Here is a 17,350-nt window from a genome sequence, read left to right as displayed (position 1 = left end):
TCAGGTGATGTTCTCATGTCAAAAAACCTACTTGTCTGTCTCTCCCTGTTTAGTTCCTGCATCGGGTGGAGGGCTGGGTTCAAGTGTGCTCTGAAGGGTCACTGCCATCGGCGACAGCAGAGCTGGAAGCTGCTGTCAAAAAACACCAGGAGCTCAATGAAGAGATCTCTGCAAACTACACACAGGTACATGCCTGTCTGTGCTCTCAAATCCTGTGTGTGCTAGACAGCTGTCTGTCTCTTTGTTTATCAACACCTGTCCTTCTTCAGGTCAGCGAGAGCGGTAAAGCATTACTGGATGTCCTCCAGCGCTGCCCAGCATCAGATTCTGACGAATCAGTGCCCAAACCTGACTTCACTGCCGCCACACACAGCATCATGGGAGTTCTCCACCAAGTGATGCAGGTATGTCCCTCCGTGACCTGTCTCACATCCTCCACATCCAATGTGCAGACAGCAAGATACGTGGAGTGATACAGACTGTCCTCTGTTTTGCAGGGTCACCATGAAGTGGAGAGGGCATGGCAACACCGCAAGCTCCGCCTCCATCAGCGCCTGCAGCTGTGTGTGTTTCAGCAGGATGTTAAACAGGTATGACCAAAAAATGTAGATGCTGATCCAGTTTGGAATATGGATGTATATTCAGAGCCAGATTCTGAAGAATCCACTTCAATGTCCAAACTAAAATTCTTATAGCCACACATTATATTAAATGTTTGGGTTTCTTTGTTTTATAAATTATCTAAAATCTTAGATATTTTTGTGCATTTGTATAATCAAAGTTGTGTACCATTCAAAAATTCTGAGCTCAGGAGAAAAAAGATCTGAGATTCAGGTTAACCTCCACATGTCTGTCTCCCAGGTGTTGGACTGGGTGGAGCAGCATGGTGAGGTTTTCCTGAACAAACACACTGGCGTGGGGAAATCTCTGCACCGAGCACGAGCGCTGCAGAAACGCCACGACGACTTCCAGCAGGTCGCACAGGTACCGTAGGCTCAAGACCCACATATAGTTGATCTTTAAGTGCAGCTGCAGCGTGCTAATTTCTTCCTCTTTCTTAGAACACATACACCAACGCGGAGAAGCTTCTGGAGGCAGCAGACCAGCTGGCTCAGTCTGGAGAGTGTGAAGAGGAGGAGATTTACCAGGCGGCCCGAGACCTGGAGCTCCGCATGCAGGTGAGTCTGTTGAAGGGAGGGGAGAAGGCGGGGCTGTGTTGTAGTTTATATGCTGTGAATGTGTGGTTTACACTGTTTACATATCACAGGCCTTTATCCAGCGTGTTGAACAGAGGAAGCTGCTGCTGGATCTCGCTGTGTCTTTCTACACGCATACAAAGGAGGTAATACACATTGACACACACTTTGTAACCACTCGTCAGAGGTAATATTATTAACAGTAGCTGGTCTTCCTCTCTTCTTCTCCTCCAGCTCTCAGCGTGGATGGATGGACTCCAGAAACAGCTCTCCTCAGATGTCCTCGTCTGCCCAGACACTGTGGAGGCTCTTCAGACTCTCATAAGCCAGCAGCAGCAGCAACAGGCCAACACACAGGTAACAGCCCAGCTGTGACCTCTGACCTTAAGTCTAACCCCGTCATAACAACCTAACACCCGCACCTGACCCCTGTTCACCTCTAACCCTCACACTAACCCGAGCTCTAACCCTGACCTACAGGAAGCTGCGATGAGTGTCATCCGGGAGGGAGAAGACCTCATCCTGCAACTGAGGTACACACACACATACACAGTGGGTGTGTTTGTTTTAAGCCACAGTGCTGCACTGCTTACTAGTGCATGTCATTATTGAAGATCTAGATGTGTTCTGCAAACAGCTCTCTGAACCTGTCTGGTCTGGTCTGTGTGGCTTTGTTTGTTTTACTTGATTATTTAGAAAGTCCATATGCACCAACTTTGTGAACCAAATGTTGTGTTTTTCGGGTCACGTAGAATGTGTGTGGGTTTTCTCTGGATTATGGGGAATGTGTGTGTGTTTGTTTTTCGAGTTTTGTGAAATGTATGGGTTTGTTTGTTTTCTCTTCTATGTGGATTACGCAGGTGCTTTTATTTTCTGGATTATACAGAATGTTAATGTGCACCTTAGGAATTTGTATCAAACAAAGTGATTACCGTATCTGTACAAGAAGTGATGCATGAAAATGAAGACTGTATTAGTATATCAAAGGCCCCAACTGATAGTGAGAAGAACTATTTTCTGATGAGGTAAAACACAATATTGTGCTTAAAATCACAAGAACAGCCTTCACCCGAAGTGGATTATTTGCTGGGAGATGTTAACAAATGCCGACATGGTGCTGAGTGAGCCTAAGAGGCAACTGGAAACCAAACATTCTTCAAAGAGAAACTTTACCCACTTCTAAAGTTTGCTGTATCAAAACCTGAGGCAGTAAGACTGCTTGTTTGTTGCTTTATCTGAAACTGTGTGATAAGGATGTGTATGCACGCTTGTAGAGTTCACTACAAAATATGTATCATGCCCAAGACTGGTTTGATTAAATAGTGAAGTCAGAAGAATTGATCATATGGATCAGTTGTTTATGGGTATAAGTACATCTTAGCTTTGAAATTTCGCTTGCCCCTTGGTGTGCATTGAAAACAAAAAGTCTGAAAACCACGGAGGTAGATTATGTTAAGTTTGTGTGGAATTGATTGCAAGACAAATTTTGTGTTTGGGAGAAATTAAGAAATTCATGAATTGAAAATGAACTGGTCTCTGTGGTAAAAACACAGTTGACCATAAAGGTAAAGCTGTTGATTTACTGTTTGATCTGCATTCCTGCGCTCACCTGTGACCACCAGCTGTGGGCAGTGATCGAAATAATGAGATGAGAATGAGTGTGTCTGGGCTCTCCCTTTTGAAATAGGGTGAGGTAATTAGAGAGGAGCTCAGAAGAGACTCACTACTCCTTTTTATTAAAAGAACCAGTTGAAATGGTTCTGGTATTTCACTAGGACACCTCCTGGATGCCTTTAAGGTGCATGTCCAATTAGGAGCAGACCCTGGGGGCAGAATCTAGGTGCTGGAGGAGGTAGCTGGGTTTTTGAGTCTGCTTAAATTGATGTCCTAACTAGCCAGTCCTGCATGAGTGGGTAAAAAATGTATGGATGAAAATGTTTATTACTACACACAGAACTAATAAACAATAATAAAGTGTTAAATTCTTATTTCCTGGGGGAAAAGAGTCCAAATGTTCCATGAGTACAGTATATAATGATCTATATATGACCCTTACACTCTTGTGTTTGTTTGTGGATTTAATTGTTGTGTTGGCATTTGTTTTCACTAGACAGGGCAGTTAAGAGGCCTGTGTGATGCTGATTTCTATTATAATTATAGTTGTGTTTGTTTTCAGGTTTACATAGACTTTGTGTTTGTTCTTTATGGCGTTTTGCAGCCTGTGTATTTGTTTCAGTGTTCATGCAAACTCAGAGGCCTGCACTGGGTGTTGGTGGGTGCCTTTGTGTAAGATTTGACTAATGTGTGTAGGTGCATTTGTTTTTCGATTTGTATATCCTGCAAGAATGTATTTTTTTTCAGGTCAGGGCATTTTTATTTGTAGCTTTTTGAATGTTTACATATTCCTATAACGAGTGGGTGGGTTTGTTTCAGGCCCCAGGGCAGCTCGGTGGCCCATGTGGAGTCAGTGCTGCAACAGCTGGAGGAGTCTCACGTTCAGTTGGAGGAACTTTTCCATCAGAGGAAGATCCGACTTGATGTTTACTTACAGCTGCGCATATTGCAGCAGTGCACGCTGGAGGTTCATTTACATTCTACTTTTCCATACAAATTTTCCCTCCTTGCGTGAGGTTGGAAAGGTGAACTTCATGATTGTGTTTTCCAGGTTACTGGGGAAATGGACGCCTGGAAACAAGACTTGCAGAAACAGTCCCAGGACTTCTCCACCGAGAAAATAGCATCAACAAGGCTAGCAGATGCAAACCAGGACAAGCTGGCCCAGGATAAGTTAGCACTGGGTCAGTCACGTCTAGTGGAGGCGACCCCCGAGGCACTAACATTAGCACAGCAGCGCATTCACAGGTAAGCAGGCCAAGATGATGTCATCGCCCTCACTCGACACAATGATGACTCTTGACGCAGGCTTTGATTCATAGATTGGTGATTGAATTGCAGGCACATGGAACGAAGGCTGGCTATGAACAACATGATTTATGAGGTCATCCAGCAAGGCCATGACCTTCAACAGTACATCACAGAGGTTGTGGCATCAGGTAAGAAATTCACTCTCATGTAGTTTACTTTTGCTGGCTGAGGCAGTCAATTAAACTGAAACATATCGACAGAAACATACATCATGTTCTTCAGTGACGTAATGTCGGCTTAGAAAAGGGGACCCAAGATTGAGTCCTGTGGTAAGGCACAAGAAATGAAAGGTGATATGAATTTTGAATTTAAGAGGTTATTAATGGGCTGCAGTAAATACTTTAGTTTAGGGGCTCTTCAGTCATTAGTGGGGTTTTATTGTTAGCAGCTGAGAGGTTTTCTCTATAGTTTCCAGAGATAGGGTTTGGGGACATAAAGGTATTTAATAAAATCCGGGTAATGTGGTTTACAATACCTAAGAGATTCTAAGATCTGTGTATGGACACCATGAATAATGCCACGCTAGACCAAAGCCCTCATGAGCTCCCCATAGTTATAAGTAAGTGGTACTGATTTCTGATAGTGTATCACTGATGTGCTCCAGGTGTCTTAAAGTGTTTTCTAGTGATCCTTGAGTGTGTTTAGAAGTTACTTAGGGGATTGTGGAAATCCCTTAATTGGATTTTGCTTATTTATTTAATTATTCTTTAAGGGATTTCTAAAGAAGATTGCTAGTGGCTGGGGATATTCCCTCAAAGAAAGGACCTTGAGACATTTAATCATGCCCTCTGTGTTTTAGTTAGTGTCGCCCTGTGGGGCTCAGTAGTTTCTGAAGTAATTGTGGGTTGTGATTTTTAACATTTCCATGAGGGGGCTCCAGATATCTTGGGCATCTGGTGATCATTTGAAGGTACTCGAGGTTCCAGAGATCCCTGACAGTTATGTACCCAAATAGGTTTCCAAGTACAAGTATTAATTTTTGAAATTTGCCAGTTCAGAGGTTGCTTTATGATTATTATGATAATTCTAATATTTGACCTGGATTATAATTTCTTTAACCAGCAAGGTGGATATTATATTTGTTTACACCAGCTTTATATATTAACCGTTGAACTTCACCAGCTCAGTACTGACCTGTCTAGGGTCAGGGTTGGGGTTGGTTTTAGCCAAATAGATGTTACATTTCAATTGTTTTATAACATTTCAGACATTTCAAATGTTTTATAGTTTGGGTGGACGTTCACCAAACCCAAACAATAAACCTAACTCTATATGGGTCGCTGTTCACTGCGAGAATATTAAGTGGTTAAAAAAAACTTTTGCATGTTCTGTAATGTCTGCAATAAAGTACTGCTGCTGCTGAGTATGAAATGCAGTGTGACTGAATTAAATTCAGGTATTTCATTTTTCATTTAGTCAAGGACCGAAGAAGTTGTTTCCAGTCACACTTTGAGAATCCTGTCTTTAAAAGGTTCTGTTGGACTGGTTGGTTTGCAGAGACAACTGAAGGGGTAGTGATGATACTGAAACAGGCTATGTGGTCCTTGAAGTGCTTCCAGGTTTTCTGGTTTCAATCCAGGGCTTGTAGCTGTACTTGAGGGGGTTTTGGCTTTCCTTGAGGGGCTAATGAGGGCTTTGATGGCGTCAAACAGCAAAGCTGGCAAAAGGCCGAACGGGCACGAAGCAGAATAGTGCAGGACAGTTGCAATACAATGGCATGTTGATTATGTTTAACCTCCACAGAATAGAAGAGAATTGAATGCAGCAGAATAAAATAGAAATCAGTCAGCACATTTCATGCTCCTGCGTAGCCTCCGTCTGACCACTTCAGTAACACAGTGATGATATTAGGAGGGAGAAAGGGGGGGGGGGCACCGAGGATAATGGGGGGGGGGGGAAAGGGGGATGGGGTTGCCATGGAAACTGTTCTCTGAAGCACACAGCTGGTCCCCATAGAAACCAGCGTATTGAATTTGCCATGGAGACACACAGACAAAACCCTGCATCGGTTCATGCATCCATACACATATGAACAGAGATATACACAAACAGCTGTCTTAATGTACTTGTGGGGATGTTAGCAGCCAAAACGCCGTCTAGGTCTAAAATGTGTATCTGTATGTGTGTGTGTGTGTGTGTGTGTGTGTGTCAGGTATCGAGCTGTCTGAGGCAGAAGGAGGAATCTCCTCTCAGGTGGAGGAGCTGCAGCACCTCCTGCAGGAGAAACAGAAGGAGCTGCAGCAGATTGCAGATCTCATACACACACATCTGGAACAGAATCTGCAGCTGAGACACCTGCAGAGCCAGGTTAAACAGGTAACACACACAGATGAACATGTGCCAGCTGCCAAGTGGGGACTAAAGGTGATGATGCTGACCTGTATCCGTCCCTGTGTATCTGTCTCAGGTGCTGGGTTGGATCTCTGAGGGGGAGGTCATGTTATCTTCCTGCATGTTGAATTCCAGCTGTTTGTCTGAAGCTGAGCAACTGCAAAGGGAGCATGAGCGCCTCCAACAGGCCATAGAGGTTATTGCACACAATATGCAAACTGTACACTCCAATTAGAAGAAGTAATAAAAAGGAGAATTATTAAATGGCTTCTACATCAAAACTATGCTAAGATATCAGGTTTCTAAACAGCATATAAATATGGATTTTCTCCACTCTACAGAAAAAAATATAGAAACATCTCTTAACAGTTTTTCTAAAAAAAAAAAACACAAGACAGTAACAAACACTAAAAAAATATCTGTTCAGTATTTTAAGAAGAAAGTATTTATAGCCTTACCATAACATTGCCCTTTCTGAGTAATTTACATATAGATGTATAGATGTAAATATGTGTGACTGTTCTTCAGACTTCAGGTTATCACAACATGAAATGCATCAAAATCTGAGCAGCTTACCAGCTCAGCTAAATGGATTCCTGTGGGAAACCCTGCATGACAGCGAATAAATGACCCTGCCCTCATGCAGAGGATGAGTCTGATGTGTTTGCAGTCCATCACAGCAGTCAGCTTTAGAGGTTACCACAACAACAGGGACTCTCACACACAAAGTCCTCCCGACGGATTAACGGAAATGAAGTGGATGTGCTGTGCCTTGTCTTTTTCTCCAGTCTCTCCTTCATGCTGACTCCCTGCAGAGGACCCACCAGGTGGCCCTGGCTCTGCAGCAGAGAGCAGAGCTCTTGGTCAGGTTAGTTAATCTATTATTATTAATGCTAATTAGCTGCAAATATCAAATTATTAACCACTGGTCTCATTAATTTCCAGTAAAATCTGGCTTAAAAACATTTTTATAAAGTCTTAAATACAGACATAGCAATGCTTTATCAAGTACATAGTAACCCTTTGTACAAAAGTTACATAACCCCATGTATGTACTGCTAACTGTTATTGTAATTCATAAAATTATATTATACTTCACAATATTTCCGGAAATGAATCAATCAAAGCAAAAGCTTTGATCATCTGTCACCTTCTGGTGTTCTGTGTTAGAGAGAGCTCACATTTCCCAAACTGTAAAAGAATCATTTTTATAATATTCATTTTCATTATTTAACGTTAAATGATGAAAATGTTGCATTTTTTCAGGAAGGCCAGCCATTAGTCTGTTTAACAACTGACATCTGCGCTTTCCTCCTTAGGTCAGGTCATTATGACCCAGATGCAGTGAGGTCTTGTGCCCAGACGGTGGCGCTACACTGGCAGACTCTGATGCTGAGGATTGAAGACAGACTTAAATTAGTTAACGCATCTGCTGCCTTCTACAGGACATCACAGCAGGTAACGAGAGACTGTAACTGCGTCTGATAAATAAACGGTGCCAAGAACTTAACCGAGTGGTTAGCAAACTCGTAATATATTATAATTATCTTAAATGAAAAATAATTGTAATACTTTAACTATAGAACACATTGTTTTTACAAACTTACTTTTTAGGTTGTGCAAATATTTAAAATTTAAACTACAGTCAGCCGGAAAATTTGTAGTATACTGTGTTTCTTCAAGTGTGTACCTGCCTGTTTCCAGGTGTGTGGTGTCCTGGAGAGTCTGGAGCAGGAGTACCGCAGGGAGGAGGACTGGTGTGCAGGAGGAGAAAGACAGCCGGAGCAACTGGTGCCACTCATCAGCAAACACATGGAACAGAAGGAGGCGTTTCTGAAGGTGAGGAGCTCTGGAAAACCACCACAAACTCCAAAATAGAAGCTGAGCATTGCTAATATTTTACGCTGAAAACAAGTCCAATCAACTGCTGTAATCGGTCATGGGCAGGCTTTAGTGACATATCCTATTAATAGGATACTTGAATAAAGTTGAATACATTTATTTATTTTGAACATTTTTCTTGTTCAATGGTCATGGAAAGTTCTCATTGTATTAAATTTAGCAGTCCCAAAACATCCAGCATGAGTTGTCCTCATTTGTTTATTTTGACCAGAGCATTTATGAAAGTTGTACGATCTGGGGCAATCGTACAAGTGTTATCAAAGTACTTCCCTAATCAAGTCTTTCTACTTGGCATGCATCTTGGTAACTATTTGAGCAATTATTTGTAAGTGCTTGTGGAGAAAATGACAAGTTAAACTTTACTAAACCTGGTAATAAAGTTTGATTTTGGATGGAGTGAGCCAAGCCTCCCACAATGCTGAAACTGTCGGCAGTAATGATCGATCATAGATATATTTGGGCTTATTCGAGTGCCATGTCTTTTTCTCATAATGTCTGTGGTGTTGGTCATCGACAGGCCTGCACTCTGGCCAGACGGAACGCCGAAGTGTTCCTCAAGTACATTCACCGTAACAGTGTCACCATGGCGACCATCTCTGGACACAGTGTCACCGTCTCCGGGGTAACAGGGGTTGCAGAGGTCACTGGGCACTCCAGGGTGCCCGAGCAACAGGTCAAAGGTGAACAAAAATATATACATGAGAAATATTCAAGCATTTGTTGGTGTAAATACAGAATTACAGTGGAGCTGGGATCACTTCTTGAGGAACACCACACTTAATGGTAAACTATAGTGGTAATTCGACTTACCCAGATGTGTCTGTGCACTCAGGTATCCTCAGTGAGCTCCTCCAGAGAGAAAACAGAGTTCTTCATTTCTGGACTTTAAAGAAACGTAGACTGGATCAATGCCAGCAGTATCTGATGTTCCAGAGCCACGCTCAGCAGGTAGATGCGGTCTGCTAAATTATTAGCACTGTTATTCATGCTCATTAACAACAAAATCAGCAAATCATATACACTGATCGGGTGTAACATAACATTATGACCACTGACAGCTGGCTCATGTGGTCTGTTTCAACAGACAAGCTACTGTATCTAACAACTTTGATTCTCAAGCATACAAAGTTGCTTCCTTTTTCAATCTTACATGATAGTAAATTAAATATTTTGTCATTTGAAACATTGTGCTGTTGTTTTGTCCAGCATGATGCATTTTTCAGTTTTCTGTTGTTGAGTAGGTCAAAATACTAATCAGTTAACACAGTAATTGTGTTGCATGAAAAGTCTCGCATACTCTCTGGGTGTTCGCATCATATTTTGGAAATGCTGACTTTGAGTTGTTGAAGGACATCTGTCTAATGTGTCTTTTTGTTGCAGGCTCTGGATTGGCTACAACAGTCAGGGGACCACTACCTGGCCACACACACATCACCTGGGGCGACAGTGGCTGAGACGCAAGAACTGCAGATCCAACACAGGGAGTTCTGCATTTCTGCCAAGGTGTGTTTTTTTCCATAGTTTATTGAAATGTATATCATATTTTTATCACTTTCTATGAACAGTACTTCCTAGTAAGATAATTAATTAGTTAATGTAGTCTGAGCTCATGTTTGGATTGCTCAGCAGCCTTATGATGCACACGCTGAGGGGCCAATGACCCTCTAGCCAAAGCATCTGTTTGAAAAGACTGTTAATATTTTGTTTGATGCTCACAAAAGCAGAGCAGCAAACAGCTATGAACTAAGGCCATCTGTGTACCAGTCCACCTGTCAGTCAAAGAAACCATATGCTCTCATAATGCAGACTAAGTCTTAATAGGTGAGCACTTTACTCTTCAGTGTTGATTGTTTGTGCACAGAGAAAGATGCCAGAAAATCCCTTAAAGAGAAACAAAAGGCCATTATGAGATGCAAAACAACCGCTAAGAGACGTATTGTGATCAAGGAGATACTGAACAGCTACAAAGAGACCACGAGAGACGTAGAACAACCCAACAAAATTCAGAAAATCAGTTGGATTTACCATTTTTATGGATATTAAAGTATTTCCCAGCTCCATTTTGTGTCCTGAATATGATTAAAATCAGGAAAAGTGCTAGCAAGCCACATGTTGTTGTGAGGTTGAATTTAACTAAACTATGACCTTGTTTCTGTCAGCATACGCAGGAAAAGGTTCACCTGCTAATACAGCTGGCCGAGAGCATGCTGGCTAAAGGCCACGCCCACCGCACTGAGCTCCGTCGTTGTGTTTCTACGGTTGACAAACGCTACCGGGACTTCACCGTCAGGATGGGGCAGTACCGGCACCTGCTGGAGACGGCACTGGGAGGCTGCTCGCAGGTAAACGACACAAGTACTGACTGTGGAGCAGGAACTCTCCACATTTGAAAGCGAAAACATGTGAGTGAGTGAGATGTGATTCTTAGTGTTTTTGCAATAAACACATCAACATTTACTTATGTGTGAACCTTTGCATTTAAAGTTTATTTCCATGTAAAACAGGTTATGATTGAATAATTTGAAGGACTATATCATACAAATGCAGCTTTTTGAATTATTAGCAACATACAAGCTGCAAATGTGTGAAATTAGAAGGCAGATCTGTTGCTGTACTTCTATGATTATTAAGATTTAGAAAATGTATATTAAAAATAAATATAAATGTATGTGTGTTTTAGTGAGTTTACTTTGTATAGTTTTCCTCTCAGGATAATAAGGACTTGGAGCTCGAGCTGATCCCCAACAGTCTGTCAGACTCCGACCCCGAAGTCAACCTGTCCGATCCGAGCCACCAAGTCAGCGATGAGAAGAGACGTTCCGCCCGCAAGAAAGAGTGAGTACTCTGATATTACTGATATTAGTATAGATATTACTGGTAGCAGTACTACTGCTGTACTCTGATAACACCTGTGTGTGTCCTCAGGTACATCATGGCTGAGCTCCTTCAGACAGAAAGAGTCTATGTCAGAGATCTGCAGGAGTGTATTGAGGTATATTTTCAGAATTCGTGGGTTCTGATTACTGGATGTGACGCAACACAGTACTACATAATACTAAATTGTACTTCCTGCTGTTAATACGATTACCTGCTGCAGACATACCTGTGGGAGATGACGAGCGGCTCAGAGGACGTCCCGCCTGGCCTTGTAAACAAGGACGATATTGTGTTTGGAAACATCCAGGATATCTACGAGTTCCACAACAGGTACCACTAAATATCCTGCTAAATGTGCGATAACACTGCAATATTCTAATGGATGTATTACATTAGGAAACATCCAGGACATCTATGAGTTGTAAACATCTCCAAACTACATGTTTAGATATCATAGGTCCATAACTGTGATTAAAAGAATATTAAAATACATTTAGAGAAAATTAATATTTTCTCTGTGTTTTTGCAGTATTTTCCTGAAGGAGCTGGAAAACTATGAACAGCTTCCTGAGGATGTTGGACACTGCTTTGTCACCTGGGTATGATTCTTTTTTTTTAGATTTCAAGTTGATTATTTATTTTAAACCTACGGAGCTAATGATTAATCTGTGTTTATTTCCCTATCAGGCCGATAAGTTCCACATGTACGTGACGTACTGCAGGAACAAACCAGACTCCAGTTTACTCATCCAACAACATGGCGTGGCGTTCTTTGAGGTCTTTTTCAAACACCACAAACATCAACTTAACAACCTAATATTAGCCAGTAGTTTAGTTGGGTAGCACTTTATTTATCTTCATTCCAAATATTATTTTTTAAATATATAAGAGTTTCATCAATGAAAGCAAGTTTGGATTTCACTAAAACACAGCTATGTTTACGACTTTCCTGTGTTTTCTGGACTCATGTCAAGCAAAACCTGGCAGCTTCATCTTCTTCAGCAGACTTTGAAACTTTGGGGTTGGAAATTTGTGAATGTGACACTTAATGCCACAGAAATGTAAACTAAGCTGGCGAAACCAAGCTCCCTCAATTCACTGTGGAAAAAAATAAGTTCTACCTGGGATCAGTTGTCTCATTTAGAGCCCAACATTCAGATATCTGTGATTCTAGCAGTTTTGTCATTACCGTTCCCCAAGAGACAAAACAAAGTATCAACCAACCCAGAGATTAGTTCCACCACACCAGAAGTACACTCCATCAGTCAGTCACCATGTTTGACTATGAGGTTTAGACACTGAGCCAACAGAAAGAAGAAAAGCTAAATGGTCTAGATTTCCCTAGATACAGTTTCCCGTGAAAAGTCGGATCACAGAAAAAGATCTTGGAAAAATGTTGGTAAAAGCATTTGTTAACCTCCTAATATTATCCAGGCGGCGTCTTTAGAGTTAGTTTCACATCTACCCTTCTTTATGAAGAATTCCTTCTTGCTGAATGGAAATCTTACAATAGAAGAACTCCAAGGCCAAAATGCCTGTAAGAGACTTGATTTGACATTTAACACCTTCGAGCATGTTTCTAAAACACAACCCAGCACTACTGCTAAAATGTTCACCAGCAAGCTGGTGGAAGTTAATAGATTAACACAGATGGAAGGACACGCAAATTATCCAAGATTTTCACCATCCAGAGAACCAACCTATCTCGACAGCCTGACATGAATTCAGTTTATGGACATCCAGTCTCCTGTGACTAATTAGAGGCTTAAATTAAGTAACAAATAAACAAGGAACTGGAAATTTGGTTTAGCATATCTGGGTTTCCACCACAAAAGTCATCAACCTCAGCATCTTTGACTGATCTAGCCTACTGTAAACTGTAAGAGTTGAACAAATAAAACAGCATTACAACTTTTGTCTGGTTCTTTATTCTGATATTGATGGATGAACATAGGCCACATCTGTAACACACTGTTAGAAACCATGTTTAAATCACAGATGGCATACACGTTGGGCTATTTGTGGCTAAATTACAGCACTGCTAAATGTTTTTTAGCCATCTATCGTCCAAATGCCACAAGACACGTGACTTCTGGCCCAAATAACATGGACCTGTGGTTGAACTGAGACAACCAGACTCACCCTGAACTGGTCACCAGTCAAGGCTAACTGTGGCCCAAAGAAAACTGCAAAAATAGGCCAAGTTTGTGCTATTTCATGATGTGTTTGGAATTCAACAAATCCACTTTTCAAGCTCCCAAAACATCAGTTCTTGAGTTTACAGTACAGTTTACTATTTACTTGGTTCAGTTTCCCCTGTAATACTAATATAAGAGAAATAAATAAAAATAAATGCAACCATAGGAAACATAACCAAGAAGATAAAAAAGAGCTTATGGGACCATAAAACAAAGTGTGTTTTCTTCAGCTCTCCCTGTGAGTCACCAACAAACGTGGTTTGAATTTTATTGGACTGGTTTAAAGCTTGATTAATGATCTTTTATATGATCTCTAACATTTTATTTTGTGTGTACAGGAGGTCCAGAGAAGACACGGTCTAGCAAACTCCATCTCTTCGGCTCTCATCAAGCCTGTTCAGAGGATCACCAAATACCAGCTGCTGCTCAAGGTACGCCCTGAATTTCTTTTACGTTTCCCCCACATTCAAAACACACGAGAACGAAGTGTTTCCCACAGAGCTCCAAACTGTTTTTGTTTAGAAGGCTGTTAAATTTAGAGGAAGCCTCGGAAATGTTTCATCCCTCTGGCTGTTTGGAAAACACGGCGCCTCAGAGGATTTTTTCTGAGCACAGCTTTCAATCCCGAATACTTTATATGGAGCCCAGAGGACACAGCGTGTGTGCCTGGAATAATGAATGAAAAGCGCTTCGTGTCAGTTTGAAAACTTTGTTGTAACTCAGCAGCAGCAGGAGGCTGAAGGTGCCGAACACGTAACCCCCTTTAGACTGAGCTTCATTTCTTTATGTTGCCACTTTGTCTGTTCAGGGTGATGTTTTAACTGTTTTTCAAACTCTTTAATACTTCAAACCAGAGAAGTGAAGAAATATACAAAGTGAAGCTTCTGCAGGGTTGCCCTATTTTTTGCTGATGGCCATGAGGGAGGTGACTTCTGTTGTAAAACTAAGGCTGATTCTATGGAAGTCTATGAGGAAATGACTCCTCACTTGACCTCTATAAACACTTTTCTCATCAGTTAATTGTTTCTGTGTGTGTGTGTGTGTGTGTGTGTGTGTGTGTGTGTGTGTGTGTGTGTGTGTGTGTGTGTGTGTGTTTGGGGGGGGGGGGATTATGGGGACATTATGCTTTTCTTTTTGAACAGGTTTGAGATATTTGGCTTGTTTGTTTGGTGGGTTTATGGCAACATCTTGCTTGTTTTTTGGTGAGCTTTGGCGAACATCTTGCTGGCGGGTTTCTGGGGATATTTGGCTTGTTTTTGGTGCCTTTATTGGGACATATGACTGTTTCTGGCAGGCATATGAGGACATCTTGGTTGTTTGTTTGTTTTTTGGCAGTTATAAGGAGATATTTTGTTTATTTCTTAGCGTATTTATGGCGACATGCTCTTTGTTTTTTGGCAGGTTTGTGGGAATATCTGGCTTTTTTGGGGGGCAGGTTTGGGCTTAATTATCTAAAATATCTGCAATCATATATTTTAAACATGGAGAAATGCGCTACTCTTTTATACAACTTCTTTTGCAGTTTTTTAAAAATATTAAAATCACCACCAAACCATTATAATATAAAACTCAAACATCTTTTTTTAACTGTGAAGATTTCTCACAGAGTTCAGCACTTCATTTTCCAGGGAAAAAACTGATGAACCTGTATATGTGTTAATGTGATGCAGGAGCTGCTAGCGTGCTGTGAGGAGGGAAAAGGCGAGATAAAGGAAGGCCTGGATGTGATGCTGAGCGTCCCAAAGAGAGCAAACGATGCTATGCACGTTAGCATGCTGGAAGGTAACACAGAATATTTTTCACATGAAGTCAGGACATATTATGAATTGTTCCGGTCGTTACCTAATGAAGAACTTCATACAGTACTGTATGATGTATCATTTCTTTATATTCTGCTTCCAGGAAGTGAAGCTTTTTGTGTTATTTTTAAGTGGTCTTAATCGATAGTTTTCCAGGCTTTCTGAAGGTCTCACCAGGCTTTTCAGAAGAATTTCTTCTTTGCTAAGACACTTAGCAGTGACCTTTGAATCATTCAAGCATAAAATGCACCGAACTCATGTGACAACTTAGCAGAGAGCCAATTTTAAATTATGTCTTTAAACACTTTGTTAAAAAACCACATCTGCTCTCATTTCTTTATCTGAATCTGTGAAAAACACCAAAAGATAACACGGTTTGGCAGCAGAGAGGTAAAACAGTTTACAGTCATCTGTAAAACATGGTAGAGGCTCTGTCATGGTTTGGAGCCAGTGGTGTTGGAGATGGTGCTAAAATTGATAAATTATCAACACAGAAAATATCATCAGATTCTGACCCAGATAGGAAATTAATTAATAATTAATTAATAGATTGGACTCCCCAGAGCCTGGACCTCAACATTATTGAAGCAGTGTGGGATCATGTTGACAGAGAACAGAACGAAAGGCTGAAACATCCAAAGAAGAGCTTTGAATGTCCTTCAAGAAGCCTGGAGAACTATTCCTGAAGACGACTTAAAGAAATGGACAAGAAAGCTGCCTAAGAGAGTTCAGTCTGTGCTGGAGAATAAAGGTGGTCACACCAAATATTGACTTTCAAGCTCGTTAAAATAGTAAAAGCTGTATTTGCATGTGTGTTTGGACATGTTCAAATAAATCACTGCACCTATTTCACATTTTAGTAAGTAAAAAGCAACGGGGAGTCGCTCAAGACTTTTGTAAAGTAATGTATAAACTTTAAAAGGTTAAAACTAAAAGCAAAACTTGACAGAAATGTCTTGGAGGCTCCTCACTGTCTTGTATCTTGCAGGTGTGGAGGATGGTCTGGATGTTCAGGGCGAGCTCCTGCTGCAGGACTCCTTCCTGGTTTGGGAGCCGAAGTCTTTGATCAGAAAGGGGCGGGACCGACACCTCTTCCTGTTCGAGTTGTCACTCATCTTCAGCAAGGAGATCAAAGACTCGTCTGGACGGACCAAATACATCTACAAGAGCAGGCTGAGGGTAAGGACAACGTCCAGCTTTGCTCCGTTCAAATCAAAAAAGTACAAATGGAACTAATTTGGCTGAAGATATTCTACAAAGTTTCTCTTACTTCTTGTCTCTGTCTCAGACCTCTGAGCTCGGTGTAACAGAGCACATAGAGGGCGACCCCTGTAAGTTTGCACTGTGGGTTGGACGAACGCCAACCTCAGACAACAAGACAGTCCTAAAGGTGTGTGCTCCTGTCAATGAATGAGTAAGTAAACATTCATACAGTGATGGTTCGATCTAAGGAATAATCCTTCTTTTTGTTTACTTTTAGGCATCATCTTTGGAGCTGAAGCAGGAGTGGGTTCGTAGCATTCGGCAGGTGATCCAGGAGAGGCGGGGTCACTTGCGGGGGGCACTTAGGGAGCCCATCCCCCTCCCCAAGACCCCCAACCCCACGCTGGGGCGACAGCGCAGCATCAACCGCAGGTCAGCTCACACAGATGGCCTGATGGCCCACACAGTAATACTGACTCCTGACCTGTTATATCGACAGCCCTAATTCTCAGTGCTGCTAATATTTGAACTCCAAACTCCAGTGAGAAAGCACTTATTTTATTTCTGCTATTAAGATTTATATGCTTAATATATAAAAACTGTTTGTGTCAGACTTAAGTTTACTTCCACTTGGAGTACACCTGGTCTCTGAAACCATTACAGGTTTCCAATCAATCGAATGTGGCATCCACGAAGTCCCAGCTCATGAAGGATATTCATGAGTTTCTCATGTTGGATCGAGTCAAAGGTTTTTTCCATTTGTGTTTATGAAGCAAGCAGGACATGGAAATGTCCTTATTACTGTAATATTACAGGAGCCCTTACATAAAAGTGACCGAACGTTTTAAACATAGCCAGTTAAATCTGAAACCTTTATTGCTCCTGGGTTTGAGCTGTTGGTTGGATAAATCAGGAAAGT

The 17,350-nt window shown here is 41.5% G+C and overlaps 1 protein-coding gene across 3 annotated transcripts in view; it reads left to right on the top strand.

The window, feature by feature from the left end:
* The window catches only part of LOC120746267 (kalirin-like), a 59,745-nt gene that overhangs the window by 14,762 nt on the left and 27,633 nt on the right, over positions 1–17,350 (top strand). For 2 of the 3 annotated variants that reach the window (XM_040051665.1, XM_040051664.1), the window contains exons 9-38: positions 54–185; positions 270–404; positions 498–590; positions 862–984; positions 1,062–1,178; positions 1,268–1,342; positions 1,431–1,553; positions 1,677–1,729; positions 3,630–3,777; positions 3,862–4,058; positions 4,152–4,249; positions 6,274–6,437; positions 6,529–6,648; positions 7,241–7,320; positions 7,772–7,910; positions 8,157–8,291; positions 8,872–9,034; positions 9,187–9,302; positions 9,735–9,857; positions 10,514–10,696; positions 11,053–11,189; positions 11,280–11,346; positions 11,452–11,561; positions 11,761–11,830; positions 11,919–12,008; positions 13,768–13,860; positions 15,100–15,211; positions 16,217–16,407; positions 16,517–16,618; positions 16,709–16,863. In XM_040051665.1, coding sequence (XP_039907599.1) covers positions 54–185; positions 270–404; positions 498–590; positions 862–984; positions 1,062–1,178; positions 1,268–1,342; positions 1,431–1,553; positions 1,677–1,729; positions 3,630–3,777; positions 3,862–4,058; positions 4,152–4,249; positions 6,274–6,437; positions 6,529–6,648; positions 7,241–7,320; positions 7,772–7,910; positions 8,157–8,291; positions 8,872–9,034; positions 9,187–9,302; positions 9,735–9,857; positions 10,514–10,696; positions 11,053–11,189; positions 11,280–11,346; positions 11,452–11,561; positions 11,761–11,830; positions 11,919–12,008; positions 13,768–13,860; positions 15,100–15,211; positions 16,217–16,407; positions 16,517–16,618; positions 16,709–16,863 — 3,644 coding nt within the window. The remainder of the gene's footprint in view (positions 1–53; positions 186–269; positions 405–497; positions 591–861; positions 985–1,061; positions 1,179–1,267; positions 1,343–1,430; positions 1,554–1,676; positions 1,730–3,629; positions 3,778–3,861; positions 4,059–4,151; positions 4,250–6,273; positions 6,438–6,528; positions 6,649–7,240; positions 7,321–7,771; positions 7,911–8,156; positions 8,292–8,871; positions 9,035–9,186; positions 9,303–9,734; positions 9,858–10,513; positions 10,697–11,052; positions 11,190–11,279; positions 11,347–11,451; positions 11,562–11,760; positions 11,831–11,918; positions 12,009–13,767; positions 13,861–15,099; positions 15,212–16,216; positions 16,408–16,516; positions 16,619–16,708; positions 16,864–17,350) is intronic. The other variant, XM_040051666.1, reaches the window with a different exon arrangement.

This window comes from Simochromis diagramma, unplaced genomic scaffold (genome assembly GCF_900408965.1).
Source record: "Simochromis diagramma unplaced genomic scaffold, fSimDia1.1 OVJJ01000107.1, whole genome shotgun sequence".
Lineage (NCBI taxonomy): Eukaryota > Metazoa > Chordata > Actinopteri > Cichliformes > Cichlidae > Simochromis > Simochromis diagramma.
The sequence above is the reverse complement of the archived record's forward strand: the minus strand, read 5'-3'. Positions and strand labels throughout refer to the sequence as shown.